At 67.0% G+C, this 27956-nt stretch overlaps 1 protein-coding gene across 1 annotated transcript in view; it reads left to right on the top strand.

The window, feature by feature from the left end:
- The first annotated feature begins 3474 nt into the window (after window positions 1-3474).
- Window positions 3475-27956, top strand: part of LOC147086809 (5'-nucleotidase domain-containing protein 2-like) — a 27164-nt gene continuing 2682 nt past the window's right edge. The window contains 5 exon segments of the mRNA XM_085978985.1: window positions 3475-3556; window positions 4426-4528; window positions 5536-5637; window positions 7494-7575; window positions 27428-27514. Coding sequence (XP_085835111.1) covers window positions 3529-3556; window positions 4426-4528; window positions 5536-5637; window positions 7494-7575; window positions 27428-27514 — 402 coding nt within the window. The 5' untranslated portion in view covers window positions 3475-3528.

The raw sequence follows: 27956 nt of genomic DNA, 5'->3' as shown, positions 1-27956 counted from the left end.
GTAACTGGCTGTTTCCAGAGGGTGGTTGGAATCTGGAACTCACTGCCTGAAAGGGTGGTAGAGGCAGGAACCCTCACAGCATTCAAGAAGCATTTAGATGAGCACTTGAAACGCCATAGCATACAAGGCTACGGACCAAGTGCTCCCACTTGGCAGCTGTGTCTCATTCTGCCAGCGCACTTCACTCTCAATCTAGAGCCATCTTTCGTCTCTTTACCTGTGATAATACCATCTCGTCTCGCCTTGAATACCTCTTAATGTCTCTTCACTTCTCTCTTCTTTCATCCCCATTTACCAGCCCCCAAACTGTCCTTTTAATCTGTTTCATTTCCTGTGCTTGTTTGTCTCAGTTCTGACGAAGGGTTTCGACCCGAAACATTGACTCTGTTTTTCTCTCCACGGATGTTGCCCTGGCCTGCTGAGTTTTTCCAGCATCCGCAGTATTTTGCTATCGTGCTAGAAAATGGGATTAGAATAGACGGGGCTTGATGGCCGGCGCGGACACGACGGGCCGAAGGGCCTCTTTCTGTGCTGTATAAACTCTATGGGGGAAAAATTCAGTATCGTCCCGTTTGGGGCGTGATTATCGGCCGGGCGCAAAGTTCAGCGCCTGGCGCTAATTATCGCCTCTGACGGCAAACTTGGCTTTTATCGCCCCTGGAGGTGTTTGGAGCGCTGAATCAGGCGCTTCACACCTGTCTTAAGGCCTCGGAGCGAGGGCGAAGCAAGGAAGGGCAAATCAAAATCAACCTGCAAAGTGCTGCTCAGTACTCAAAACTCCTTCACACAGCGTTGAATCTCTCCAGAAGTCTCTCTCTCTCTCTCGCTCTGTCTCTCTCTCTCTCTGTGTCTCTCTCTCTCTGTGTCTCTCTCTCTCTGTCTCTCTCTCTCTGTGTCTCTCTCTCTCTCTCTGTCTCTCTCTCTCTCTCTGTCTCTCTCTCTCTCTCTCTCTCTCTGTGTCTCTCTCTCTCTGTGTCTCTCTCTCTCTGTGTCTCTCTCTCTCTGTGTCTCTCTCTGTGTCTCTCTCTCTCTCTGTCTCTCTCTCTCTCTGTCTCTCTCTCTCTCTCTCTGTCTCTCTCTCTGTCTCTCTCTCTGTCTCTCTCTCTCTGTCTCTCTCTCTCTGTCTCTCTCTCTCTGTCTCTCTCTCTCTCTCTCTGTCTCTCTCTCTCTCTGTCTCTCTCTCTCTGTCTCTCTCTCTCTGTCTCTGTCTCTGTCTCTGTCTCTCTCTCTCTCTGTCTCTCTCTCTCTGTCTCTCTCTCTCTCTGTCTCTCTCTCTCTCTCTCTGTCTCTCTCTCTCTCTCTGTCTCTCTCTCTCTCTCTCTCTCTGTCTCTCTCTGTCTCTCTCTCTCTGTCTCTGTCTCTGTCTCTGTCTCTCTCTCTCTCTGTCTCTCTCTCTCTCTGTCTCTCTCTCTCTCTGTGTCTCTCTCTGTCTCTCTCTCTCTGTGTCTCTCTCTCTCTGTCTCTCTCTCTCTGTCTCTCTCTCTCTGTGTCTCTCTCTCTGTGTCTCTCTCTCTGTGTCTCTCTCTCTGTGTCTCTCTCTCTGTGTCTCTCTCTCTCTGTCTCTCTCTCTCTGTGTCTCTCTCTCTCTCTCTCTCTGTCTCTCTCTCTCTGTCTCTCTCTCTCTCTCTCTGTCTCTCTCTCTCTCTCTGTCTCTCTCTGTCTCTCTCTCTCTGTCTCTGTCTCTGTCTCTGTCTCTGTCTCTCTCTCTCTCTGTCTCTCTCTCTCTCTGTCTCTCTCTCTCTCTGTCTCTGTCTCTGTGTCTCTCTCTCTGTGTCTGTCTCTGTCTCTCTCTCTCTCTCTCTCTCTCTCTCAGAATGCGTGGTGCAAAAATGTCACCGACGCAAAAAGGCAGGAAGCGGCCGCCTTTAAATAGCGCTCCCCCAGTTCCTTCCCGACCGCAAAACACTCCCCTCAACCTGTCGTTGCTAGCGGCAGGCGGTAAGGCAGGGGGCGCCACTCCATATCCGGTCCGGGGCACTAATGGGGTGTTGCGCGCTCGACTGACGTCACGATCTGCCGGCGCAGGAGACCGTGACGGTCGTGTTCGGCGCCGCCGCAAAAATGTCTAGTTAATTTCGCGAGCGGCGCCAACATCGCCGCGCCCGGGCGCTAGTTGCTTTGCACCCCAATTGACGCCCTCTTAAGGCGCTAACAGGAGGCGCAAACCACTGAATTTTTTTCCCCCCTATGACTCTAAGTTGGCCGACTGGCTTCGAACAATCGTCCCAGGTTTGCTCAGGCCCTTTGGAACTGCCTTGGAGCCCTCTGACCGCCGGCTGTGGGACTGGCACCAAAAGGCCCCCCTCCCGCTCGGTGCTGGACTGCAAGTAGGCCCGGTTCCAAGTACTTGCAGCCTGCTCCCTGGGAGGCCGACGAGCCCTGCTTTAATCCTGAAGGGATTTACAAGACTTGCCATCTGCCCGAATGGAAAGGTCGCCCTCTCGGCCAAGTCTCCTGACAGAAGGGGCTTTGATTCCAACCGCCGACGGGGCTGTCCAAATAGGCCCGACTCCAAGCCTGCTCTGTATTTATTCCGTTGGCTCCGATCTGGGTTTGCTCGCTGCGGCGAGTCTGAGCAAAATAACGGGCCTGGGGTGGCGTTAAAGCTGTTCAGGGGAGCAAGAGAGAGAGAGACTATTTCCTCTGGTGGGGGGAGTCCAGAACAAGGGGAGCAGAACCTTCAAATCAGAGCCAGGCCGTTCAGGGGTGATGTCAGGAAGCACTTCTTCACACAAAGGCTGGTGGAAATCTGGGACTCTCTCCCCCAAAGAGCTGTCGAGGCTGGGGGGCAATTAGAGCTTTCAAGACTGAGATTGATGGACTCTTTTTGTTAGGCGAGGGTTACAGAACCGAGGCGGGTGGATGGAGTTAAGATACAGATCAGCCGTGATCTCATTGAATGGCGGAACAGGCCCGAGGGGGCTGAACGGCCTCCTCCTGTTTCTAATGTAACAGGCTCGAGGGGCTGAACGGCCTCCTCCTGTTCCTAATGTAACAGGCTCGAGGGGGCTGAACGGCCTCCTCCTGTTCCTGGAAGGCAGGAAGGATTAAGAGACAAAAGGGGTGATGGTGCGAGGCCAAAGGAGATGGTAATGGGACAAGTTAAGAAACAAGAGATGGCTCTAGATGAGGTGTAAATGGCGATGGCTGAATGATCGACAGCTGCTATGTGAGAGAGAGAGAGGAAAAAATGGAAAAATAAGAGAGGGGCAGAGGTTATGGTCTGAAATTGTTGAACTCGAAGTTGAGTCCTGAAGCCTGTAAAGCTCCTTATTGAAAGATGAGGTGCTGTTCCTCGAGCTTACGTTGTGGTTAGGAGCTTGGTTCTCTGGCTGGTTATCTCGGGCGATCCTCACAGGATGACCAGACGCGTGAGCCAGGCCTGTTTCTGAAGCCTCCGTGATTGGTTCCAGGCTGCACCTCACCGCACCGCCCCCCCCCCCCCCCCCCGTACCCCGGGACCCTGGTCTCTGACCCATCTCCTCTTCTTTACAGGATGCCATTGCGCAAGTCCACATCAAGGGCTTCATGTACAAGTGGATCATGGAAGATCTGGGTAAGTAAGTCACATCACAGCCTCCATTGCTGGGTCTCGACACTGTCCCATCGAACGCTCCCAGGGCAGGTACAGCACGGGTTAGATACAGAGTAAAGCTCCCTCTACACTGTCCCATCAAACACTCCCAGGGCAGGTACAGCACGGGTTAGATACAGAGTAAAGCTCCCTCTACACTGTCCCATCAAACACTCCCAGGGCAGGTACAGCACGGGTTAGATACAGAGTAAAGCTCCCTCTACACTGTCCCATCAAACACTCCCAGGGCAGGTACAGCACGGGTTAGATACAGAGTAAAGCTCCCTCTACACTGTCCCATCAAACACTCCCAGGACAGGTACAGCACGGGTTAGATACAGAGTAAAGCTCCCTCTACACTGTCCCATCAAACACTCCCAGGGCAGGTACAGCACGGGTTAGATACAGAGTAAAGCTCCCTCTACACTGTCCCATCAAACACTCCCAGGGCAGGTACAGCACAGGTTAGATACAGAGTAAAGCTCCCTCTACACTGTCCCATCAAACACTCCCAGGGCAGGTACAGCACGGGTTAGATACAGAGTAAAGCTCCCTCTACACTGTCCCCATCAAACACTCCCAGGGCAGGTACAGCACGGGTTAGATACAGAGTAAAGCTCCCTCTACACTGTCCCCATCAAACACTCCCAGGGCAGGGACAGCACGGGTTAGATACAGAGTAAAGCTCCCTCTACACTGTCCCCATCAAACACCCCCAGGGCAGGTACAGCACGGGTTAGATACAGAGTAAAGCTCCCTCTACACTGTCCCATCAAACACTCCCAGGGCAGGACATGCAAGTTTTTCTTTTGTGGTAACTGCCACGACTCACTCTCTCTCTTTTTGAACAGAGAAATATATTCTTCGTGGGGAAGAGACCTTCGCTGTTCTTCAGCATCTGGTTAAGAACGGGAAGAAACTTTTCCTGATCACCAACAGCCCCTTCAGCTTCGTGTGAGTTCCTTCAGTCTACGTTCCACCTCCGCACTGCGTATTCTGGCTCCATCCCTCACTCCGCCTGAGTCAGAAGGTTGTGGGTTCGAGCCCCGTAATCCAGGCCCGACACTCCCCCGGTGCCAGTATTGAGGGAGCGCCGCACTGTCGGCGGGGCGGTACTGAGGGAGCACCGCACTGTCGGAGGGGCGGTACTGAGGGAGCGCCGCACTGTCGGAGGGGCGGTACTGAGGGAGCGCCGCACTGTCGGAGGGGCGGTACTGAGGGAGCGCCGCACTGTGGGAGGGGCGGTACTGAGGGAGCGCCGCACTGTCGAGGGGCAGTACTGAGGGAGCGCCGCACTGTCGGAGGGGCGGTACTGAGGGAGCGCCGCACTGTCGGAGGGGTGGTACTAAGGGAGCGCCGCACTGTCGGAGGGGCGGTACTGAGGGAGCGCCGCACTGTCGGAGGGGCGGTACTGAGGGAGCGCCGCACTGTCGAGGGGCAGTACTGAGGGAGCGCCGCACTTTTGGAGATGCCACCTTTCGGGACGAGATGTTTAACCCGAGGCCCCCGTCTGCCCCCTCAGGTGGATGTAACAGATCCCACGGCCACTATTGGAAGAAGAGCAGGGGGGAGTTCTCCCCGGTGTCCTGGGCCCAATATTTATCCCTCAACTATTACCCACCAAAAAAAAAAAGCAGATTAGCTGGTCATTCAACTGATTGCTGGTTATGGGATCTTGCTGTGTGTAAATGGCTGCTTACTTTGCCGAGACAAGTTTTTTTTGGTGTGAAGAGGTTCAGGATGCTTCTAAGGGATGCGGTTGTTTATTTTTTTTTAAAAAAGATTGGGCCTCTTGTGAATTGCTTCGTGATGTTTTCCGACTTTGACTGCTCAATTTAGACGAGACGTTATCATTGTCTCCTTGTGGGGTGGGCCGGGATCTTCTCCTTGCTCTCTTGGTGTTGATTGCCCCTCCCATCTTCATCTGCTGATTGTTGGTCTTTGCCTTTTGGCCCCCGCAGTGACAAGGGGATGTCCCACATGGTGGGCAACGACTGGAGGGACCTCTTCGACGTGGTCATCGTGCAGGCCGACAAGCCTCACTTCTTCAATGACTGCATGAAGTGAGTAATGGCTGACTTGTATCGCGGGTGGGAGGGGCCCCCTCTTGCCCCGTTCCTTGCCCCCTTGTTGGGAGAGTCGGGTGGCTGGGTTTGATGATCCGCATCGGGAGATACCGCGTTCAGCCAAGAGTCGGGTGGCTGGGTGTTGAGTAGGCCCGAGCGATTGCACCTTCAGTGAGTCGACCGTGACTCCGTCAGTCGCGCTCTCGTCTCTTGAGCCAGAACATCCTGGGTTCAAGTCGCGCTCCAGGGACGGAAAGGCCACAATCCAGGCCGACTCTCCCGGGGTGGTACCGAGGGAGCGCCGCACTGTCGGAGGGGCGGTACCAAGGGAGCGCCGCACTGTCGGAGGGGCGGTACCGAGGGAGCGCATGCACTGTCGGAGGGGCGGTACCGAGGGAGCGCATGCACTGTCGGAGGGGCGGTACCGAGGGAGCGCATGCACTGTTGGAGGGGCGGTACCGAGGGAGCGCCGCACTGTCGGAGGGGCGGTACTCGGGGAGCGCCGCACTGTCGAAGGGGCGGTACTGAGGGAGCGCCGCACAGTCGGAGGTGCCATCTTTCGGATGGGACGTTAAACCCGAGGCCCCGTCTGCCCTCTCAGGTGGATGTAAAAGATCCCAAGGCCACTATTGGAAGAAGAGCAGGGGGGAGTTCTCCCCGGTGTCCTGGGGCCAATATTTATCCCTCAACCAACATCACTAAAAACAGATGATCTGGTCATTTATCACATTGCTGTTTGTGGGAGCTTGCTGTGCGCAAATTGGCTGCCGCGTTTCCTACATTACAACAGTGACCACACTTCAAAAAAAGTCCTTCATTGGCTGTGAAGAGCTTTGGGACGTCCTGAGGTGGGGAAAGACGCTGGAGAAATGGGAGTCTCGTTCAGCAACAAGTGGGGTGGTTGGGTTTGACTACACCCCGGGGCGATACCACGTCTCGCCGGTCGGCGGAGCCGGAGGCGGTCGTCATTGGGTGGTCTTGTCTCGGCGTCTGTTGGGAGAGCTGGAGGAGGTGCAGGTGAGATCTCGACACAGATCCACCGACATCTACAAGGAACCTTCAGGCCAACGCATGGGGATCCGGTGAGACCCTTCCCTGGCGTATTACGTACCAGCGCAAGAGCAGGCCCTTCGGCCCCAGTGGCCCAAAGGGATAGACCAGTGGGGCCGAATGGCCTGTGTCCGTGCTGTAAAATTCTATGTAACGGTTGGGGGGGGGGGGCGGGGCACCCCACCGGTGGACCTCCCCTGGCATTGCTCATCACTGGTCCGATGGGCGTCTTCAGTGGGGTCCACAGTCGGGGGGGGGTCATTTCTGAACCAGTAAACGCCCGGGGTGTATTATTCTGCTGCTAAGGCATAGTGTGAAAGGGCCCTTCCATTCTGCAGGCCGAGGTCAATCGGACACTTCCTTTTTTAAGCAAATAATTGTGACGTATACGTTTAAGTGATGTCGGGCCAGGCGAGCGACCGAATCACACCTTCACTTTCATCATTTGTGTTTTTTTCTCTCTTTGCCCATCCTCTCCACCCGTCTGTGCTCCCTCCCTCCCTCTTTCCCTCCCTTCCTTCCTTCCTTCCTTCCTCCCTTCCTTCTCCCTCCCTCCTTCCTTCTCCCTCCCTCCTTCCTTCTCCCTCCTTCCTTCTCCCTCCCTCCTTCCTTCTCCCTCCCTCCTTCCTTCTCCCTCCCTCCTTCCTTCTCCCTCCCTCCTTCCTTCTCCCTCCCTCCTTCCTTCTCCCTCCCTCCTTCCTTCTCCCTCCCTCCTTCCTTCTCCCTCCCTCCTTCCTTCTCCCTCCCTCCTTTCCTCCCCCCCCCTTCCTTCCTTCCCCCCCCCCCCCCCACCCCACCACCAGACCGTTCCGACGCATTGACGAAAACGGCGATCTTCAGTGGCACAAGATCACCAAACTCCAGAAGGGCAAAGTCTACAAACAGGTGGGTCCGCCAAGCGCGGCACTTCGACTGGGTGAGGCGGCGTGCCGGTTGAGCCTTTAGCCTAAACACGCCCTCGAAAAAACCTCGGGAGTGGGGGACAGAGTTCACTGTCGCTCCCCCACCCCACCCCCTCCCCTCGTATTCTGTTACCCCGTAGTTTGCCGCCTCTCTGGTTTTTCCTCACGGAAATGTAGCCGTTTGCAGTCGCTCCCCTGTTGATCTCCAGCCCCACACCCCACATTCCATCGAACTCTCCTGCACGTCTCTCCGACTTCAAGTCGTGCGAGTCCGGGAGTTTTTCCGGGGAGAGGCGGTAGTGGGCAGAGTCGAGTGCATGTCACGCCTTGAAGACACCAACCTAGGGTGGGGCAGGAGGCTCGATGACTCTCGACAGAGGCTGGGCTCCATTATCGGGCCACTAGAGGAAGCATTGCCCGTTTCTCCTGCCCCCCCCCACCCCTTGAGACACATTGTCGGAGGGGCGGTACTGAGGGAGTGCCGCACTGTCGGAGGGGCGGTACTGAGGGAGCGCCGCACTGTCGGAGGGGCGGTACAGAGGGAGCGCCGCACTGTCGGAGGGGCGGTACTGAGGGAGCGCCGCACTGTCGGAGGGGCGGTACTGAGGGAGCGCCGCACTGTCGGAGGGGCGGTACTGAGGGAGCGCCGCACTGTCGGAGGGGCGGTACTGAGGGAGCGCCGCACTGTCGGAGGGGCGGTACTGAGGGAGCGCCGCACTGTCGGAGGGGCGGTACAGAGGGAGCGCCGCACTGTCGGAGGGGCGGTACTGAGGGAGCGCCGCACTGTCGGAGGGGCGGTACTGAGGGAGCGCCGCACTGTCGGAGGGGCGGTACTGAGGGAGCGCCGCACAGTCGGAGGGGCGGTACTGAGGGAGCGCCGCACTGTCGGAGGGGCGGTAGTGAGGGAGCGCCGCACTGTCGGAGGGGCGGTACTGAGGGAGTGCTGCACTGTCGGAGGGGCGGTACTGAGGGAGTGCTGCACTGTTGGAGAGGCAGTACTGAGGGAACGCCGCACTGTCGGAGGGGCGGTACTGAGGGAGCGCTGCACTGTTGGAGAGGCTGTGTGAGAGAGATAGAGAGTGTGCGAGAGACAGAGAGAGTGTGCGTGCGAGAATGTGGAATATTTTGACAGTCGGATCTTGGCTGAGTGATTGTGCTGCCAAACCTGTGTTTTTTTTATTCTGTGTCCCGCGGCCCTCCCTTTGATGTTGCTTGTCCTGGCTGCTGTTTTTAATTTGCTTTGTGGTTTGTCTTCTAGCTGCCCAGCCAGCGCTGGACTGCAGAGGTTCGGAAAGCCGAGCCTGGGAGTGGAGGGCAGTGGCGGGGGGGGAGCTGGTGGGAGCTGTGCCGGTCTGCGATTAGAAAAATGCCGCCTTGTTTTCTGGCCTGTTGCCTGAGGCTGGCAGCCAGGCCGAGATGATGTAATGGGAGGGGAGAGGGGGGAGGGGAAGGGAAATAGGGAACAGATTGTCCTGAATCAGCAGAAGGCAGAACGTGTTGCCAATCCGTGGCACGTCTGCTTTAGGGTTGTGTGGGGAGGGGCGAGATTGGCTGGCCTTGCTAGGGGAGGATGTTTCCCTGTTAACGCCTTTCAATTCAGGCACTAATGTGTCCCCCGCACGGGTAATTTCTGGGACAGAAATTCGGTTCTGCCCGGTTAAGCAAGGCCTCAGTTTTTCAAATCCCTCCTCGCTTCCCCCCCCCCCCCCCTGTCCCTCGCTCTGTAACCTCCTACAACCCTCCGAGATCTCTGCGCTCCTCCAATTCCGGCCTCTCACGCATCCCCCAATTTCCATCGCTCTGGCTCTCTCTCTCGCGCGCTCTCGGGCTCTCTCTCTCGCGCGCGCTCTCTGGCTCTCTCTCGCGCGCGCTCTCTGGCTCTCTCGCGCGCGCGCTCTCTGGCTCTCTCGCGCGCGCGCTCTCTGGCTCTCTCGCGCGCGCGCTCTCTGGCTCTCTCGCGCGCGCGCTCTCTGGCTCTCTCGCGCGCGCGCTCTCTGGCTCTCTCGCGCGCGCGCTCTCTGGCTCTCTCGCGCGCGCGCGCGCGCTCTCTGGCTCTCGCGCTGCGCGCGCTCTCTGGCTCGCGCGCGCGCTCTCTGGCTCGCGCGCGCGCTCTCTGGCTCTCTCTCGCGCGCGCTCTCTGGCTCTCTCTCGCGCGCGCTCTCTGGCTCTCTCTCGCGCGCGCTCTCTGGCTCTCGCGCGCGCTCTCTGGCTCTCTCTCGCGCGCGCTCTCTGGCTCTCTCTCGCGCGCGCTCTCTGGCTCTCTCTCGCGCGCGCTCTCTGGCTCTCTCTCGCGCGCGCTCTCTGGCTGTCTCTCTCGCGCGCTGCGCTCTCTGGCTCGCTCTCTCGCGCGCGCGCTCTCTGGCTCGCTCTCTCGCGCGCGCGCTCTCTGGCTCGCTCTCTCGCGCGCGCGCTCTCTGGCTCGCTCTCTCGCGCGCGCGCTCTCTGGCTCGCTCGCTCGCGCGCGCGCTCTCTGGCTCGCTCGCTCGCGCGCGCGCTCTCTGGCTCGCTCGCTCGCGCGCGCGCTCTCTGGCTCGCTCTCTCGCGCGCGCGCTCTCTGGCTCGCTCTCTCGCGCGCGCGCTCTCTGGCTCGCTCTCTCGCGCGCGCGCTCTCTGGCTCGCTCTCTCGCGCGCGCGCTCTCTGGCTCGCTCTCTCGCGCGCGCGCTCTCTGGCTCGCTCTCTCGCGCGCGCGCTCTCTGGCTCGCTCTCTCGCGCGCGCGCGCTCTCTGGCTCGCTCTCTCGCGCGCTGCGCGCGCGCTCTCTGGCTCTCTCTATCGCGCGCGCGCGCTCTCGGGCTCTCTCTCGCGCGCTCTCTCTGGCTCTCGCGCGCAGCGCGCGCTCTCTCTGGCTCTCGCGCGCTCGCGCGCTCTCTCTGGCTCTCTCTCGCGCGCGCGCTCTCTCTGGCTCTCTCGCGCGCGCTCTCTCTGGCTCTCTCTCGCGCGCGCGCGCTCTCTCTCGCGCGCGCGCTGCGCGCGCGCGCTCTCTCTCGCGCGCTCTCGGGCTCTCTCGCGCACGCGCTCTCGGGCTCTCTCTCGCGCGCGCGCTCTCGGGCTCTCTCTCGCGCGCGCGCTCTCGGGCTCTTTCTCGCACGCGCGTTCTCTGGCTCTCTCGCGCGCGCGCGTTCTCTGGCTCTCTCGCGCGCGCGCTCTCTCTGGCTCTCTCGCGCGCAGCGCTCTCTCTGGCTCTCTCGCGCGCGCGCTCTCTCTGGCTCTCTCGCGCGCGCGCTCTCTCTGGCTCTCTCGCGCGCGCGCTCTCTCTGGCTCTCTCGCGCGCGCGCTCTCTCTGGCTCTCTCGCGCGCGCGCTCTCTCTGGCTCTCTCGCGCGCGCGCTCTCTCTGGCTCTCTCGCGCGCGCGCTCTCTCTGGCTCTCTCGCGCGCGCGCTCTCTCTGGCTCTCTCGCGCGCGCGCTCTCTCTGGCTCTCTCGCGCGCGCGCTCTCTCTGGCTCTCTCGCGCGCGCGCTCTCTCTGGCTCTCTCGCGCGCGCGCGCGCTCTCTCTGGCTCTCTCGCGCGCGCGCTCTCTCTGGCTCGCTCGCGCGCGCGCTCTCTCTGGCTCGCTCGCGCGCGCGCTCTCTCTGGCTCGCTCGCGCGCGCGCTCTCTCTGGCTCGCTCGCGCGCGCGCTCTCTCTGGCTCGCTCGCGCGCGCGCTCTCTCTGGCTCGCTCGCGCGCGCGCTCTCTCTGGCTCTCGCGCGCGCGCTCTCTCTGGCTCTCGCGCGCAGCGCTCTCTGGCTCTCGTGCGCGCGCTCTCGCTCGTGCGCGCGCGCTCTGGCTCTCGCTCGCGCGCGCGCTCTCTCTCGCGCGCGCGCTCTCTGGCTCTCTCGGGCTCTCTCTCGCGTGCGCGCACGCGCGCTCTCTGGCTCTCGCTCGTGCGCGCGCTCTCTCTGGCTCTCTCTCGCGCGTGCGCTCTCGGGCTCTCGTGCGCGCTCTCTGGCTCTCTCGCGCGCAGCGCTCTCGGGCTCTCTCTCGCGCGCGCGCTCTTGGGCTCTCTCTCTCGCGCGCGCGCTCTCGGGCTCTCTCTCGCGCGCGCGCGCGCTCTCGGGCTCTCTCTCTCGCGCGCGCGCTCTCGGGCTCTCTCGCGCGCGCGCTCTCGGGCTCTCTCTCGCGCGCGCTCTCGGGCTCTCTCTCTCTCGCGCGCGCTCTCGGGCTCTCTCTCGCGCGCGCTCTCGGGCTCTCTCTCTCTCGCGCGCGCTCTCGGGCTCTCTCTCTCTCTCGCGCGCGCTCTCGGGCTCTCTCTCGCGCGCGCTCTCGGGCTCTCTCTCGCGCGCGCTCTCGGGCTCTCTCTCGCGCGCGCTCTCGGGCTCTCTCTCGCGCGCGCTCTCGGGCTCTCTCTCGCGCGCGCTCTCGGGCTCTCTCGCGCGCGCTCTCGGGCTCTCTCTCGCGCGCGCGCTCTCGGGCTCTCTCTCGCGCGCGCGCTCTCGGGCTCTCTCGCGCGCGCTCTCTGGCTCTCTCGCGCGCGCTCTCTGGCTCGCTCTCTCGCACGCGCTCTCTGGCTCTCTCTCTCGCGCGCGCTCTCTGGCTCTCTCTCTCTCGCGCGCGGCTCTCTGGCTCTCTCTCTCGCGCGCGCTCTCTGGCTCGCTCTCTCGCGCGCGCTCTCTGGCTCTCTCGCGCGCGCTCTCTGGCTCTCTCTCGCGCGCGCTCTCTGGCTCTCTCTCTCGCGCGCGCTCTCTGGCTCTCTCTCTCGCGCGGGCTCTCTGGCTCTCGCGCGCGCTCTCTGGCTCTCTCTCGCGCGCGCTCTCTGGCTCTCTCTCGCGCGCGCTCTCTGGCTCTCTCGCGCGCGCTCTCTGGCTCTCGCGCGCGCTCTCTGGCTCTCTCGCGCGCGCGCTCTCTGGCTCTCACGCGCGCGCGCTCTCTGGCTCTCTCTCGCGCGCGCGCTCTCTGGCTCTCTCGCGCGCGCGCTCTCTGGCTCTCTCGCGCGCGGCGCGCTCTCGGGCTCTCTCGCGCGCGCAGCGCGCGCGCTCTCGGGCTCTCTCGCGCGCGCGCGCTCTCGGGCTCTCTCTCTCAGCGCGCGCGCGCTCTCGGGCTCTCTCGCGCGCGCTCTCTGGCTCTCTCTCTCGCGCGCGCTCTCTGGCTCTCTCGCGCGCGCTCTCTGGCTCTCTCGCGCGCGCTCTCTGGCTCTCTCGCGCGCGCTCTCTGGCTCGCTCTCTCGCACGCGCTCTCTGGCTCTCTCTCTCGCGCGCGCTCCTCTGGCTCTCTCTCTCTCGCGCGCGCTCTCTGGCTCTCTCTCTCGCGCGCGCTCTCTGGCTCGCTCTCTCAGCGCGCGCTCTGGCTCTCTCGCGCGCGCTCTCTGGCTCTCTCTCGCGCGCGCTCTCTGGCTCTCTCTCTCGCGCGCGCTCTCTGGCTCTCTCTCTCGCGCGGGCTCTCTGGCTCTCGCGCGCGCTCTCTGGCTCTCTCTCGCGCGCGCTCTCTGGCTCTCTCTCGCGCGCGCTCTCTGGCTCTCTCGCGTGCGCTCTCTGGCTCTCGCGCGCGCTCTCTGGCTCTCTCGCGCGCGCGCTCTCTGGCTCTCTCGCGCGCTGCGCTCTCTGGCTCTCTCGCGCGCGCGCTCTCTGGCTCTCTCGCGCGCGCGCGCTCTCTGGCTCTCTCGCGCGCGCGCGCTCTCTGGCTCTCTCGCGCGAGCGCGCGCTCTCTGGCTCTCTCGCGCTGCGCGCGCGCTCTCTGGCTCTCTCGCGCGCGCGCGCTCTCTGGCTCTCTCGCGCGCGCTCTCTGGCTCTCTCGCGCGCGCTCTCTGGCTCTCTCTCGCGCGCGCTCTCTGGCTCGCGCGCGCTCTCTGGCTCTCGCGCAGCGCGCGCTCTCTGGCTCTCTCTCGCGCGCGCCGCGCGCTCTCTGGCTCTCTCTCGCGCGCGCGCGCTCTCTGGCTCTCTCTCGCGCGCTCTCTGGCTCTCTCTCGCGCAGCGCGCGCCCTCTCTGGCTCTCTCGCGCGCGCGCGCTCTCTGGCTCTCTCTCGCGCGCGCTCGCTCTCTGGCTCTCTCTCGCGCGCGCGTCGCTCTCTGGCTCTCTCTCAGCCGGCGCGCGCGCGCTCTCTGGCTCTCTCTCTCTCGCGCGCGCTCTCTGGCTCTCTCTCTCTCGCGCGCGCTCTCTGGCTCTCTCTCTCGCGCGCGCTCTCTGGCTCTCTCTTGGCTCTCTCTCTCTCGCGCGCGCTCTCTGGCTCTCTCTCTCGGCGCCGGCGCTCTCTGGCTCTCTCGCGCGCGCGCTCTCTGGCTCTCTCGCGCGCGCGCGCTCTCTCGCGCTCGACGCGCGCGCTCTCTGGCTCTCTCGCGGCGCGCTGCTCTCTGGCTCTCTCTCGCGCGCGCTCTCTGGCTCTCTCTCGCGCGCGCTCTCTGGCTCTCTCTCGCGCGCGCTCTCTGGCTCTCTCTCGCGCGCGCTCTCTGGCTCTCTCTCGCGCGCGCTCTCTGGCTCTCTCTCGCGCGCGCTCTCTGGCTCTCTCTCGCGCGCGCTCTCTGGCTCTCTCTCGCGCGCGCTCTCTGGCTCTCTCTCGCGCGCGCTCTCTGGCTCTCTCTCGCGCGCGCTCTCTGGCTCTCTCTCGCGCGCGCTCTCTGGCTCTCTCTCGCGCGCGCTCTCTGGCTCTCGGCTCTCTCTCGCGCGCGCTCTCTGGCTCTCTGGCTCTCGCGCGCGCATCTCTGGCTCTCTCTCGCGCGCTGCTCTCTGGGCTCTCTCTCGCGCGCGCTCTCTGGCTCTCTCTCGCGCGCGCCTCTCTGGCTCTCTCTCGCGCGCGCTCTCTGGCTCTCGCGCGCGCTCTCTGGCTCTCTCTCGCGCGCTGCTCTCTGGCTCTCCTCTCGCGCGCGCGCTCTCTGGCTCTCTCTCGCGCGCGCTCTCTGGCTCTCTCTCGCGCGCGCTCTCTGGCTCTCGCGCGCGCTCTCTGGCTCTCTCTCGCGCGCGCTCTCTGGCTCTCTCTCGCGCGCGCTCTGGCTCTCTCTCGCGCGCGCTCTCTGGCTCTCTCTCGCGCGCGCTCTCTGGCTCTCTCTCGCGCGCGCTCTCTGGCTCTCTCTCGCGCGCGCTCTCTGGCTCTCTCTCGCGCGCGCTCTCTGGCTCTCTCTCGCGCGCGCTCTCTGGCTCTCTCTCGCGCGCGCTCTCTGGCTCTCGCGCGCGCGCTCTCTGGCTCTCTCTCGCGCGCGCTCTCTGGCTCTCTCTCGCGCGCGCTCTCTGGCTCTCTCTCGCGCGCGCTCTCTGGCTCTCTCTCGATCGCGCTCTCTGGCTCTCTCGCGCGCGCTCTCTGGCTCTCTCTCGCGCGCGCTCTCTGGCTCTCTGGCTCTCTCTCGCGCGCGCTCTCTGGCTCTCTCTCGCGCGCGCTCTCTGGCTCTCTCTCGCGCGCGCTCTCTGGCTCTCTCTCGCGCGCGCTCTCTCTGGCTCTCGCGCGCTCTCTGGCTCTCTCTCGCGCGCGCTCTCTGGCTCTCTCTCGCGCGCGCTCTCTGGCTCTCTCTCGCGCGCGCTCTCTGGCTCTCTCTCGCGCGCGCTCTCTGGCTGTCTCGCGCGCGCGCTCTCTGGCTCGCTCTCTCGCGCGCGCGCTCTCTGGCTCGCTCTCTCTCGCGCGCGCTCTCTGGCTCTCGCGCGCGCTCTCTGGCTCTCGCGCGCGCTCTCTGGCTCTCGCGCGCGCTCTCTGGCTCTCGCGCGCGCTCTCTGGCTCTCGCGCGCGCTCTCGGGCTCGCTCTCTCGCGCGCGCGCTCTCGGGCTCGCTCTCTCGCGCGCGCGCTCTCGGGCTCTCTCTATCGCGCGCGCGCTCTCGGGCTCTCTCTATCGCGCGCGCGCTCTCGGGCTCTCTCTATCGCGCGCGCGCTCTCGGGCTCTCTCTATCGCGCGCGCGCTCTCGGGCTCTCTCTATCGCGCGCGCGCTCTCGGGCTCTCTCTATCGCGCGCGCGCTCTCGGGCTCTCTCTATCGCGCGCGCGCTCTCGGGCTCTCTCTATCGCGCGCGCGCTCTCGGGCTCTCTCTATCGCGCGCGCGCTCTCGGGCTCTCTCTATCGCGCGCGCGCTCTCGGGCTCTCTCTATCGCGCGCGCGCTCTCGGGCTCTCTCTATCGCGCGCGCGCTCTCGGGCTCTCTCTATCGCGCGCGCGCTCTCGGGCTCTCTCTCTCTCGCGCGCGCTCTCTGGCTCTCTCTCGCGCGCGCTCTCTGGCTCGCTCTCTCGCGCGCGCTCTCTGGCTCTCTCGCGCGCGCTCTCTGGCTCTCTCTCTCGCGCGCGCTCTCTGGCTCTCTCTCGCGCGCGCTCTCTGGCTCTCTCTCGCGCGCGCTCTCTGGCTCTCTCGCGCGCGCTCTCTGGCTCTCGCGCGCGCTCTCTGGCTCTCTCGCGCGCGCGCTCTCTGGCTCTCTCGCGCGCGCGCTCTCTGGCTCTCTCTCGCGCGCGCGCTCTCTGGCTCTCTCGCGCGCGCGCTCTCTGGCTCTCTCGCGCGCGCGCGCGCGCGCGCGCTCTCTGGCTCTCTCGCGCGCGCGCGCTCTCGGGCTCTCTCGCGCGCGCGCGCTCTCGGGCTCGCGCGCGCGCTCTCGGGCTCTCTCTCTCGCGCGCAGCGCGCTCTCGGGCTCTCTCGCGCGCGCTCTCTGGCTCTCTCGCGCGCGCTCTCTGGCTCGCTCTCTCGCACGCGCTCTCTGGCTCTCTCTCTCGCGCGCGCTCTCTGGCTCTCTCTCTCTCGCGCGCGCTCTCTGGCTCTCTCTCTCGCGCGCGCTCTCTGGCTCGCTCTCTCGCGCGCGCTCTCTGGCTCTCTCGCGCGCGCTCTCTGGCTCTCTCTCGCGCGCGCTCTCTGGCTCTCTCTCTCGCGCGCGCTCTCTGGCTCTCTCTCTCGCGCGGGCTCTCTGGCTCTCGCGCGCGCTCTCTGGCTCTCTCTCGCGCGCGCTCTCTGGCTCTCTCTCGCGCGCGCTCTCTGGCTCTCTCGCGTGCGCTCTCTGGCTCTCGCGCGCGCTCTCTGGCTCTCTCGCGCGCGCGCTCTCTGGCTCTCTCGCGCGCGCGCTCTCTGGCTCTCTCGCGCGCAGCGCTCTCTGGCTCTCTCGCGCGCGCGCTCTCTGGCTCTCTCGCTGCGCGCGCGCTCTCTGGCTCTCTCGCGCGCGCGCGCTCTCTGGCTCTCTCGCGCGCGCGCGCTCTCTGGCTCTCTCGCGCGCGCTCTCTGGCTCTCTCGCGCGCGCTCTCTGGCTCGCGCGCGCTCTCTGGCCCGCGCGCGCTCTCTGGCTCGCCGCGCAGCTGCGCGCGCTCTCTGGCTCTCTCTCGCAGCAGCGCGCGCTCTCTGGCTCTCTCTCGCGCGCGCGCGCTCTCTGGCTCTCGCGCGCGCGCGCTCTCTGGCTCTCTCTCGCGCGCGCGCGCTCTCTGGCTCTCTCGCGCGCGCGCGCTCTCTGGCTCTCTCTCGCGCGCGCTCGCTCTCTGGCTCTCTCTCGCGCGCAGCGCGCGCCTCTCTGGCTCTCTCTCTCTCGCGCGCGCTCTCTGGCTCTCTCTCTCTCGCGCGCGCTCTCTGGCTCTCTCTCGCGCGCGCTCTCTGGCTCTCTCTCTCGCGCGCGCTCTCTGGCTCTCTCTGGCTCTCTCTCTCTCGCGCGCGCTCTCTGGCTCTCTCTCTCGCGCGCGCGCTCTCTGGCTCTCTCGCGCGCGCGCTCTCTGGCTCTCTCGCGCGCGCGCTCTCTCGCGCGCGCGCTCTCTGGCTCTCTCGCGCGCGCGCTCTCTGGCTCTCGCGCGCGCGCTCTCTGGCTCTCTCGCGCGCGCGCTCTCTGGCTCTCTCGCAGCGCGCGCTCTCTGGCTCTCTCTCGCGCGCGCGCTCTCTGGCTCTCTCTCGCGCGCGCTCTCTGGCTCTCTCTCGCGCGCGCTCTCTGGCTCTCTCTCGCGCGCGCTCTCTGGCTCTCTCTCGCGCGCGCTCTCTGGCTCTCTCTCGCGCGCGCTCTCTGGCTCTCTCTCGCGCGCGCTCTCTGGCTCTCTCTCGCGCGCGCTCTCTGGCTCTCTCTCGCGCGCGCTCTCTGGCTCTCTCTCGCGCGCGCTCTCTGGCTCTCTCTCGCGCGCGCTCTCTGGCTCTCTCTCGGCGCGCCTCTCTGGCTCTCGCGCGCGCTCTCTGGCTCTCTCTCGCGCGCGCTCTCTGGCTCTCTCTCGCGCGCGCTCTCTGGCTCTCTCTCGCGCGCGCTCTCTGGCTCTCTCTCGCGCGCGCTCTCTGGCTCTCTCTCGCGCGCGCTCTCTGGCTCTCGCGCGCGCTCTCTGGCTCTCTCTCGCGCGCGCTCTCTGGCTCTCGCGCGCGCTCTCTGGCTCTCTCTCGCGCGCGCTCTCTGGCTCTCTCTCGCGCGCGCTCTCTGGCTCTCTCTCGCGCGCGCTCTCTGGCTCTCTCTCGCGCGCGCTCTCTGGCTCTCTCTCGCGCGCGCTCTCTGGCTCTCTCTCGCGCGCGCTCTCTGGCTCTCTCTCGCGCGCGCTCTGGCTCTCTCTCGCGCGCGCTCTCTGGCTCTCTCTCGCGCGCGCTCTCTGGCTCTCTCTCGCGCGCGCTCTCTGGCTCTCTCTCGCGCGCGCTCTCTGGCTCTCTCTCGCGCGCGCTCTCTGGCTCTCGCGCGCGCGCTCTCTGGCTCTCTCTCGCGCGCGCTCTCTGGCTCTCTCTCGCGCGCGCTCTCTGGCTCTCTCTCGCGCGCGCTCTCTGGCTCTCTCTCGATCGCGCTCTCTGGCTCTCTCGCGCGCGCTCTCTGGCTCTCTCTCGCGCGCGCTCTCTGGCTCTCTGGCTCTCTCTCGCGCGCGCTCTCTGGCTCTCTCTCGCGCGCGCTCTCTGGCTCTCTCTCGCGCGCGCTCTCTGGCTCTCTCTCGCGCGCGCTCTCTGGCTCTCTCTCGCGCGCGCTCTCTGGCTCTCTCTCGCGCGCGCTCTCTGGCTCTCTCTCGCGCGCGCTCTCTGGCTCTCGCGCGCGCTCTCTGGCTCTCGCGCGCGCTCTCTGGCTCTCGCGCGCGCTCTCTGGCTCTCGCGCGCGCTCTCTGGCTCTCGCGCGCGCTCTCGGGCTCGCTCTCTCGCGCGCGCGCTCTCGGGCTCGCTCTCTCGCGCGCGCGCTCTCGGGCTCGCTCTCTCGCGCGCGCGCTCTCGGGCTCTCTCTATCGCGCGCGCGCTCTCGGGCTCTCTCTATCGCGCGCGCGCTCTCGGGCTCTCTCTATCGCGCGCGCGCTCTCGGGCTCTCTCTATCGCGCGCGCGCTCTCGGGCTCTCTCTATCGCGCGCGCGCTCTCGGGCTCTCTCTATCGCGCGCGCGCTCTCGGGCTCTCTCTATCGCGCGCGCGCTCTCGGGCTCTCTCTATCGCGCGCGCGCTCTCGGGCTCTCTCTATCGCGCGGGCTCTCTCTCGGGCTCTCTCGGGCTCTCCCGCGCGCTCTCGCGCTCTCCCTCGGGCTCTCGGGCTCTCTCGCGCGCTCTCGGGCTCTCTCGCGCGCGCTCTCTCTCGCTCGCGCGCGCGCTCTCTCTGGCTCTCTCTCGCGCGCGCGCTCTCTCTGGCTCTCTCGCGCACGCTCTCTCTGGCTCTCTCTCGCGCGCGCGCTCTCTCTCGCGCTCGGGCTCTCTCTCCGCGCGCGCGCGCTCTCGGGCTCTCTCTCGCACGCGCGTTCTCTGGCTCTCTCGCGCGCACGCTCTCTCTGGCTCGCTCGCGCGCGCGCTCTCTCTGGCTCTCTCGCGCGCGCTCTCTGGCTCTCTCTCTCGCGCGCGCTCTCTGGCTCTCTCTCTCGCGCGCGCTCTCTGGCTCTCTCTCGCGTGCGCTCTCTGGCTCTCTCGCGCGCGCTCTCTGGCTCGCTCTCTCGCACGCGCTCTCTGGCTCTCGCGCGCGCTCTCTGGCTCTCTCGCGCGCGCTCTCTGGCTCTCTCGCGCGCGCTCTCTGGCTCTCTCTCGCGCGCGCTCTCGGGCTCTCTCTCGCGCGCGCTCTCGGGCTCTCTCTCTCGCGCGCGCTCTCGGGCTCTCTCTCTCTCGGGCTCTCTCTCTCGCGCGCGCTCTCGGGCTCTCTCTCTCGCGCGCGCTCTCGGGCTCTCTCTCTCGCGCGCGCTCTCGGGCTCTCTCTCGCGCGCGCTCTCGGGCTCTCTCTCTCGCGCGCGCTCTCGGGCTCTCTCGCGCGCGCTCTCGGGCTCTCTCTCGCGCGCGCTCTCGGGCTCTCTCTCTCGCGCGCGCTCTCGGGCTCTCTCTCTCGCGCGCGCTCTCGGGCTCTCTCTCTCGCTCGGGCTCTCTCTCTCGCGCGCGCTCTCGGGCTCTCTCTCTCGCGCGCGCTCTCGGGCTCTCTCTCTCGCGCGCGCTCTCGGGCTCTCTCTCTCGCGCGCGCTCTCGGGCTCTCTCTCTCGCGCGCGCTCTCGGGCTCTCTCTCGGGCTCTCTCTCTCGCGCGCGCTCTCGGGCTCTCTCGCGCGCGCGCTCTCGGGCTCTCTCTCGCGCGCGCGCTCTCGGGCTCTCTCTCGCGCGCGCGCTCTCGGGCTCTCTCTCGCGCGCGCGCTCTCGGGCTCTCTCTCTCGCGCTCTCTGGCTCTCTCTCTCGCGCGCGCTCTCTGGCTCTCTCTCTCGCGCGCGCTCTCTGGCTCTCTCGCGCGCGCTCTGGCTCTCTCGCGCGCGCTCTCTGGCTCTCTCTCTCGCGCGCGCTCTCTGGCTCTCTCTCGCGCGCGCTCTCTGGCTCTCTCTCGCGCGCGCTCTCTGGCTCTCTCTCGCGCGCGCTCTCTGGCTCTCTCTCGCGCGCGCTCTCTGGCTCTCTCTCGCGCGCGCTCTCTGGCTCTCTCTCGCGCGCGCTCTCTGGCTCTCTCTCTCGCGCGCGCTCTCTGGCTCTCTCTCTCGCGCGCGCTCTCGGGCTCTCTCTCTCGCGCGCGCTCTCGGGCTCTCTCTCTCGCGCGCGCTCTCGGGCTCTCTCTCTCGCGCGCGCGCTCTCGGGCTCTCTCTCGCGCGCGCGCTCTCGGGCTCTCTCTCGCGCGCGCGCTCTCTGGCTCTCTCTCTCGCGCGCGCTCTCTGGCTCTCTCTCGCGCGCGCTCTCTGGCTCTCTCGCGCGCGCTCTCTGGCTCTCTCGCGCGCGCTCTCTGGCTCTCTCTCTCGCGCGCGCTCTCTGGCTCTCTCTCGCGCGCGCTCTCTGGCTCTCTCTCGCGCGCGCTCTCTGGCTCTCTCTCGCGCGCGCTCTCTGGCTCTCTCTCGCGCGCGCTCTCTGGCTCTCTCTCGCGCGCGCTCTCTGGCTCTCTCTCGCGCGCGCTCTCTGGCTCTCTCTCGCGCGCGCTCTCTGGCTCTCTCTCGCGCGCGCTCTCTGGCTCTCTCTCGCGCGCGCTCTCTGGCTCTCTCTCGCGCGCGCTCTCTGGCTCTCTCTCGCGCGCGCTCTCTGGCTCTCTCTCGCGCGCGCTCTCTGGCTCTCTCTCGCGCGCGCTCTCTGGCTCTCGCGCGCGCTCTCTGGCTCTCGCGCGCGCTCTCTGGCTCTCGCGCGCGCTCTCTGGCTCTCGCGCGCGCTCTCTGGCTCTCGCGCGCGCTCTCTGGCTCGCTCTCTCGCGCGCGCGCTCTCGGGCTCTCTCTATCGCGCGCGCGCTCTCGGGCTCTCTCTATCGCGCGCGCGCTCTCGGGCTCTCTCTATCGCGCGCGCTCTCGGGCTCTCTCTCTCGCGCGCGCTCTCGGGCTCTCTCTCTCGCGCGCGCTCTCGGGCTCTCTCTCTCGCGCGCGCTCTCGGGCTCTCTCTCTCGCGCGCGCTCTCGGGCTCTCTCTCGCGCGCGCTCTCGGGCTCTCTCTCGCGCGCGCTCTCTGGCTCGCTCTCTCGCGCGCGCGCTCTCTGGCTCGCTCTCTCGCGCGCAGCGCTCTCGGGCTCGCTCTCTCGCGCGCGCGCTCTCGGGCTCTCTCTATCGCGCGCGCGCGCTCTCGGGCTCTCTCTATCGCGCGCGCGCGCTCTCGGGCTCTCTCTATCGCGCGCGCGCGCTCTCGGGCTCTCTCTATCGCGCGCGCGCGCTCTCGGGCTCTCTCTATCGCGCGCGCGCGCTCTCGGGCTCTCTCTATCGCGCGCGCGCGCTCTCGGGCTCTCTCTATCGCGCGCGCGCGCTCTCGGGCTCTCTCTATCGCGCGGGCTCTCTCTCGGGCTCTCCCGCGCGCTCTCGCGCTCTCTCTCGGGCTCTCTCGCGCGCTCTCGGGCTCTCTCGCGCACGCTCTCTCTGGCTCTCTCTCGCGCTCGGGCTCTCTCTCGCGCGCGCGCTCTCGGGCGCTCTCGCGCGTGCGCGCGCTCTCGGGCTCTCTCGGGCTCTCTCGCGCGCTCTCGGGCTCTCTCTCGCACGCGCGTTCTCTGGCTCTCTCGCGCGCACGCTCTCTCTGGCTCGCTCGCGCGCGCGCTCTCTCTGGCTCTCGCGCGCGCGCGCTCTCTGGCTCTCTCGTGCGCGCGCTCTCTCGCTCGTGCGCGCGCGCTCTGGCTCTCGCTCGCGCGCGCGCTCTCTCTGGCTCTCTCTCGCGCGCGCGCTCTCTGGCTCTCTCGGGCTCTCTCTCGCGTGCGCGCACGCGCGCTCTCTGGCTCTCGCTCGTGCGCGCGCTCTCTCTGGCTCTCTCTCGCGCGTGCGCTCTCGGGCTCTCTCGCGCGCTCTCGGGCTCTCGCGCGCGCTCTCTGGCTCTCGCGCTCGCGCGCTCTCTGGTTCTCTCTCGCGCGCGCGCGCTCTCTGGCTCTCTCTCTCGCTCGCGCGCTCTCTCTCTGGCTCTCTCGCGCGCTCTCGGGCTCTCTCTCTCGCGCGCGCTCTCGGGCTCTCTCTCTCGCGCGCGCGCTCTCGGGCTCTCTCGCGCGCGCGCTCTCGGGCTCTCTCTCTCGCGCGCGCGCTCTCGGGCTCTCTCTCTCGCGCGCAGCGCTCTCGGGCTCTCTCTCTCGCGCGCGCGCTCTCGGGCTCTCGCTCGCGCGCGCTCTCGGGCTCTCTCTCTCGCGCGCGCGCTCTCGGGCTCTCTCTCGCGCGCGCGCGCTCTCGGGCTCTCTCGCGCGCGCGCTCTCGGGCTCTCTCGCGCGCGCGCTCTCGGGCTCTCTCTCTCAGCGCGCGCTCTCGGGCTCTCTCTCGCGCGCGCTCTCGGGCTCTCGCGCGCGCTCGGGCTCTCTCTCTCTCGCGCGCGCTCTCGGGCTCTCTCTCTCTCGCGCGCGCTCTCGGGCTCTCTCTCGCGCGCGCTCTCGGGCTCTCTCGCGCGCGCTCTCGGGCTCTCTCTCGCGCGCGCTCTCGGGCTCTCTCTCGCGCGCGCTCTCGGGCTCTCTCTCGCGCGCGCTCTCGGGCTCTCTCGCTCTCGCGCTCTCTGGCTCTCTCTCTCGCGCGCGCTCTCTGGCTCTCTCTCTCGCGCGCGCTCTCTGGCTCTCTCTCTCGCGCGCGCTCTCTGGCTCTCTCTCTCGCGCGCGCTCTCTGGCTCTCTCTCTCGCGCGCGCTCTCTGGCTCTCTCTCTCGCGCGCGCTCTCTGGCTCTCTCGCGCGCGCTCTCTGGCTCTCTCTCTCGCGCGCGCTCTCTGGCTCTCTCTCTCGCGCGCGCTCTCTGGCTCTCTCTCGCGTGCGCTCTCTGGCTCTCTCTCTCGCGCGCGCTCTCTGGCTCTCTCTCTCGCGCGCGCTCTCTCTCTCGCGCGCGCTCTCTGGCTCTCTCGCGCGCGCTCTCTGGCTCGCTCTCTCGCACGCGCTCTCTGGCTCTCGCGCGCGCTCTCTGGCTCTCTCGCGCGCGCTCTCTGGCTCTCTCTCGCGCGCGCTCTCGGGCTCTCTCTCGCGCGCGCTCTCGGGCTCTCTCTCTCGCGCGCGCTCTCGGGCTCTCTCTCTCTCGGGCTCTCTCTCTCGCGCGCGCTCTCGGGCTCTCTCTCGCGCGCGCTCTCGGGCTCTCTCTCTCGCGCGCGCTCTCGGGCTCTCTCGCGCGCGCTCTCGGGCTCTCTCTCGCGCGCGCTCTCGGGCTCTCTCTCTCGCGCGCGCTCTCGGGCTCTCTCTCTCGCGCGCGCTCTCGGGCTCTCTCTCTCGCGCGCGCTCTCGCTCTCGGCTCTCTCTCTCGCGCGCGCTCTCGGGCTCTCTCGCGCGCGCTCTCGGGCTCTCTCTCTCGCGCGCGCTCTCGGGCTCTCTCTCTCGCGCGCGCTCTCGGGCTCTCTCTCGCGCGCGCTCTCGGGCTCTCTCTCTCTCGCGCGCGCTCTCGGGCTCTCTCTCTCGCGCGCGCTCTCGGGCTCTCTCTCTCGCGCGCGCTCTCGGGCTCTCTCTCTCGCGCGCGCTCTCGGGCTCTCTCTCTCGCGCGCGCTCTCGGGCTCTCTCTCTCGCGCGCGCTCTCGGGCTCTCTCTCTCGCGCGCGCTCTCGGGCTCTCTCTCTCGCGCGCGCTCTCGGGCTCTCTCTCTCGCGCGCGCTCTCGGGCTCTCTCTCTCGCGCGCGCTCTCGGGCTCTCTCTCTCGCGCGCGCTCTCGGGCTCTCTCTCTCGCGCGCGCTCTCGGGCTCTCTCTCTCGCGCGCGCTCTCGGGCTCTCTCTCTCGCGCGCGCTCTCGGGCTCTCTCTCTCGCGCGCGCTCTCGGGCTCTCTCTCTCGCGCGCGCTCTCGGGCTCTCTCTCTCGCGCGCGCTCTCGGGCTCTCTCTCTCGCGCGCGCTCTCGGGCTCTCTCTCTCGCGCGCGCTCTCGGGCCTCTCTCTCTCGCGCGCGCTCTCGGGCTCTCTCTCTCGCGCGCGCTCTCGGGCTCTCTCTCTCGCGCGCGCTCTCGGGCTCTCTCTCTCGCGCGCGCTCTCGGGCTCTCTCTCTCGCGCGCGCTCTCGGGCTCTCTCTCTCGCGCGCGCTCTCGGGCTCTCTCTCTCGCGCGCGCTCTCGGGCTCTCTCGCGCGCGCGCTCTCGGGCTCTCTCTCTCGCGCTCTCTGGCTCTCTCTCGCGCGCGCTCTCTGGCTCTCTCTCTCGCGCGCGCTCTCTGGCTCTCTCGCGCGCGCTCTCTGGCTCTCTCGCGCGCGCTCTCTGGCTCTCTCGCGCGCGCTCTCTGGCTCTCTCTCTCGCGCGCGCTCTCTGGCTCTCTCTCGCGCAGCGCTCTCTGGCTCTCTCTCTCGCGCGCGCTCTCTGGCTCTCTCTCTCGCGCGCGCTCTCTCTCTCGCGCGCGCTCTCTGGTTCTCTCTCGCGCGCGCGCGCGCGCTCTCTGGCTCTCTCTCTCGCTCGCGCGCTCTCTCTCTGCTCTCTCGCGCGCTCTCGGCTCTCTCTCTCGCGCGCGCTCTCGGGCTCTCTCTCTCGCGCGCGCGCTCTCGGGCTCTCTCGCGCGCGCGCTCTCGGGCTCTCTCTCTCGCGCGCGCGCTCTCGGGCTCTCTCTCTCTCGCGCGCGCTCTCTGGCTCGCTCTCTCGCACGCGCTCTCTGGCTCTCGCGCGCGCTCTCTGGCTCTCTCGCGCGCAGCTCTCTGGCTCTCTCTCGCGCGCGCTCTCGGGCTCTCTCTCGCGCGCGCTCTCGGGCTCTCTCTCTCGCGCGCGCTCTCAGGGCTCTCTCTCTCTCGGGCTCTCTCTCTCGCGCGCGCTCTCGGGCTCTCTCTCTCGCGCGCGCGCTCTCGGGCTCTCTCTCTCGGCGCGCGCTCTCGGGCTCTCTCTCTCGCGCGCGCTCTCGGGCTCTCTCTCTCGCGCGCGCTCTCGGGCTCTCTCGCGCGCGCTCTCGGGCTCTCTCGCGCGCGCTCTCGGGCTCTCTCTCTCGCGCGCGCTCTCGGGCTCTCTCTCTCGCGCGCGCTCTCGGGCTCTCTCTCTCGCGCGCGCTCTCGGGCTCTCTCTCTCGCGCGCGCTCTCGGGCTCTCTCTCTCGCGCGCGCTCTCGGGCTCTCTCTCTCGCGCGCGATCTCGGGCTCTCTCTCTCGCGCGCGCTCTCGGGCTCTCTCTCTCCGCCGCGCGCTCTCGGGCTCTCTCTCTCGCGCGCGCTCTCGGGCTCTCTCTCTCGCGCGCGCTCTCGGCTCTCTCTCTCGCGCGCGCTCTCGGGCTCTCTCTCTCGCGCGCGCTCTCGGGCTCTCTCTCTCGCGCGCGCTCTCGGGCTCTCTCTCTCGCGCGCGTCTCTCTCTCGCGCGCGCTCTCGGGCTCTCTCTCTCGCGCGCGCTCTCGGGCTCTCTCTCTCGCGCGCGCTCTCGGGCTCTCTCTCTCGCGCGCGCTCTCGGGCTCTCTCTCTCGCGCGCGCTCTCGGGCTCTCTCTCGCGCGCGCTCTCGGGCTCTCTCTCTCGCGCGCGCTCTCAGGGCTCTCTCTCTCGCGCGCGCTCTCGGGCTCTCTCGCGCGCGCTCTCGGGCTCTCTCTCTCGCGCGCGCTCTCGGGCTCTCTCTCTCGCGCGCGCTCTCGGGCTCTCTCTCTCGCGCGCGCTCTCGGGCTCTCTCTCTCGCGCGCGCTCTCGGGCTCTCTCTCTCGCGCGCGCTCTCGGGCTCTCTCTCTCGCGCGCGCTCTCGGGCTCTCTCTCTCGCGCGCCGCTCTCGGGCTCTCTCTCTCGCGCGCGCTCTCGGGCTCTCTCTCTCGCGCGCGCTCTCGGGCTCTCTCTCTCGCGCAGCGCTCTCGGGCTCTCTCGCGCGCGCGCTCTCGGGCTCTCTCTCTCGCGCTCTCTGGCTCTCTCTCGCGCGCGCTCTCTGGCTCTCTCTCTCGCGCGCGCTCTCTGGCTCTCTCGCGCGCGCTCTCTGGCTCTCTCGCGCGCGCTCTCTGGCTCTCTCAGCGCGCGCTCTCTGGCTCTCTCTCTCGCGCGCGCTCTCTGGCTCTCTCTCGCGCGCGCTCTCTGGCTCTCTCTCTCGCGCGCGCTCTCTGGCTCTCTCTCTCGCGCGCGCTCTCTCTCTCGCGCGCGCTCTCTGGCTCGCTCTCTCGCACGCGCTCTCTGGCTCGCTCTCTCGCACGCGCTCTCTGGCTCTCTCGCGCGTGCTCTCTGGCTCTCTCTCGCGCGCGCTCTCGGGCTCTCTCTCGCGCGCGCTCTCGGGCTCTCTCTCTCGCGCGCGCTCTCGGGCTCTCTCTCTCGGGCTCTCTCTCTCGCGCGCGCTCTCGGGCTCTCTCTCTCGCGCGCGCTCTCGGGCTCTCTCTCTCGCGCGCAGCTCTCGGGCTCTCTCTCTCGCGCGCGCTCTCGGGCTCTCTCTCGCGCGCGCGCTCTCGGGCTCTCTCTCTCGCGCGCGCTCTCGGGCTCTCTCTCGCGCGCGCTCTCGGGCTCTCTCTCTCGCGCGCGCTCTCGGGCTCTCTCTCTCTCGCGCGCGCTCTCGGGCTCTCTCTCTCGCGCGCGCTCTCGGGCTCTCTCTCTCTCGCGCGCGCTCTCGGGCTCTCTCTCTCGCGCGCGCTCTCGGGCTCTCTCTCTCGCGCGCGCTCTCGGGCTCTCTCTCTCGCGCGCGCTCTCGGGCTCTCTCTCGCGCGCGCTCTCGGGCTCTCTCTCTCGCGCGCGCTCTCGGGCTCTCTCGCGCGCGCTCTCGGGCTCTCGCGCGCTCTCGGGCTCGGTCTCTCTCTCGCGCGCGCGCTCTCGGCTCGCTCTCTCTCGCGCGCGCGCTCTCGGGCTCGCTCTCTCTCTCGCGCGCGCGCGCTCTCGGGCTCGCTCTCTCTCTCGCGCGCGCGCTCTCGGGCTCGCTCTCTCTCGCGCGCGCTCTCTCGGGCTCGCTCTCTCTCGCGCGCGCGCTCTCGGGCTCGCTCTCTCTCTCGCGCGCGACGCTCTCGGGCTCGCTCTCTCTCGCGCGCGCAAGCTCTCGGGCTCGCTCTCTCTCGCTCGCGCGCTCTCGGGGCTCGCTTGCGCGCTCTCGGGGCTCGCGCGTGCGCTTTCGGGCTCGCTCTCTCTCGGGCTCGCGCGCTCTCGGGCTCGCTCTCGCGCGCTCTCGGGCTCGCTCTCGCTCGCGCGCGCGTGGTCTGGCGCTCCCTCGCGCGCGGTCTGGCGCGCTCAGCTCGCGAGGTCTCGAGTGTGGAGCAGGAATCTCTGGCGGTGTGAGCCGGCTGTGGGCTGTGTGTTTGGCTCTGGTCTGGTGTCAGTTCCCAGTCGGGTTTTGAACTCCTGTTGCTTGTGTGTCTAACCCCCTCACTCTTCTCCCCGCAGGGAAACCTCGTCGACTTCCTCCGACTGACGGGCTGGCGGGGGTCCAAGGTGCTTTACTTCGGAGACCACCTCTACAGTGACCTTGCGGTAGGAGCCCCCTCCCCATGCCTTACCAGAATGGTACCAGGGATGAGGGACTTCAGTGAAGTGGAGAGACTGGAGAAGCTGGGGTTGTTCCCCTTAGAGCAGAGAAGGTTAAGGGGAGATTGACCAGAATGGTACCAGGGATGAGGGACTTCAGTGATGTGGAGAGACTGGAGAAGCTGGGATTGTTCTCCTTAGAGCAGAGAAGGTTAAGGGAGATTGACCAGAATGGTACCAGGGATGAGGGACTTCAGTGATGTGGAGAGACTGGAGAAGCTGGGGTTGTTCTCCTTAGAGCAGAGAAGGTTTAAGGGGAGATTGACCAGAATGGTACCAGGGATGAGGGACTTCAGTGATGTGGAGAGACTGGAGAAGCTGGGGTTGTTCTCTTAGAGCAGAGAAGGTTAAGGGGAGATTGACCAGAATGGTACCAGGGATGAGGGAC

This window comes from Somniosus microcephalus, unplaced genomic scaffold (genome assembly GCF_052327205.1).
Source record: "Somniosus microcephalus isolate GS21.2 unplaced genomic scaffold, FLI_Smic_1.0 unresolved_chr7, whole genome shotgun sequence".
NCBI lineage: Eukaryota > Metazoa > Chordata > Chondrichthyes > Squaliformes > Somniosidae > Somniosus > Somniosus microcephalus.
The sequence above is the reverse complement of the archived record's forward strand: the minus strand, read 5'-3'. Positions and strand labels throughout refer to the sequence as shown.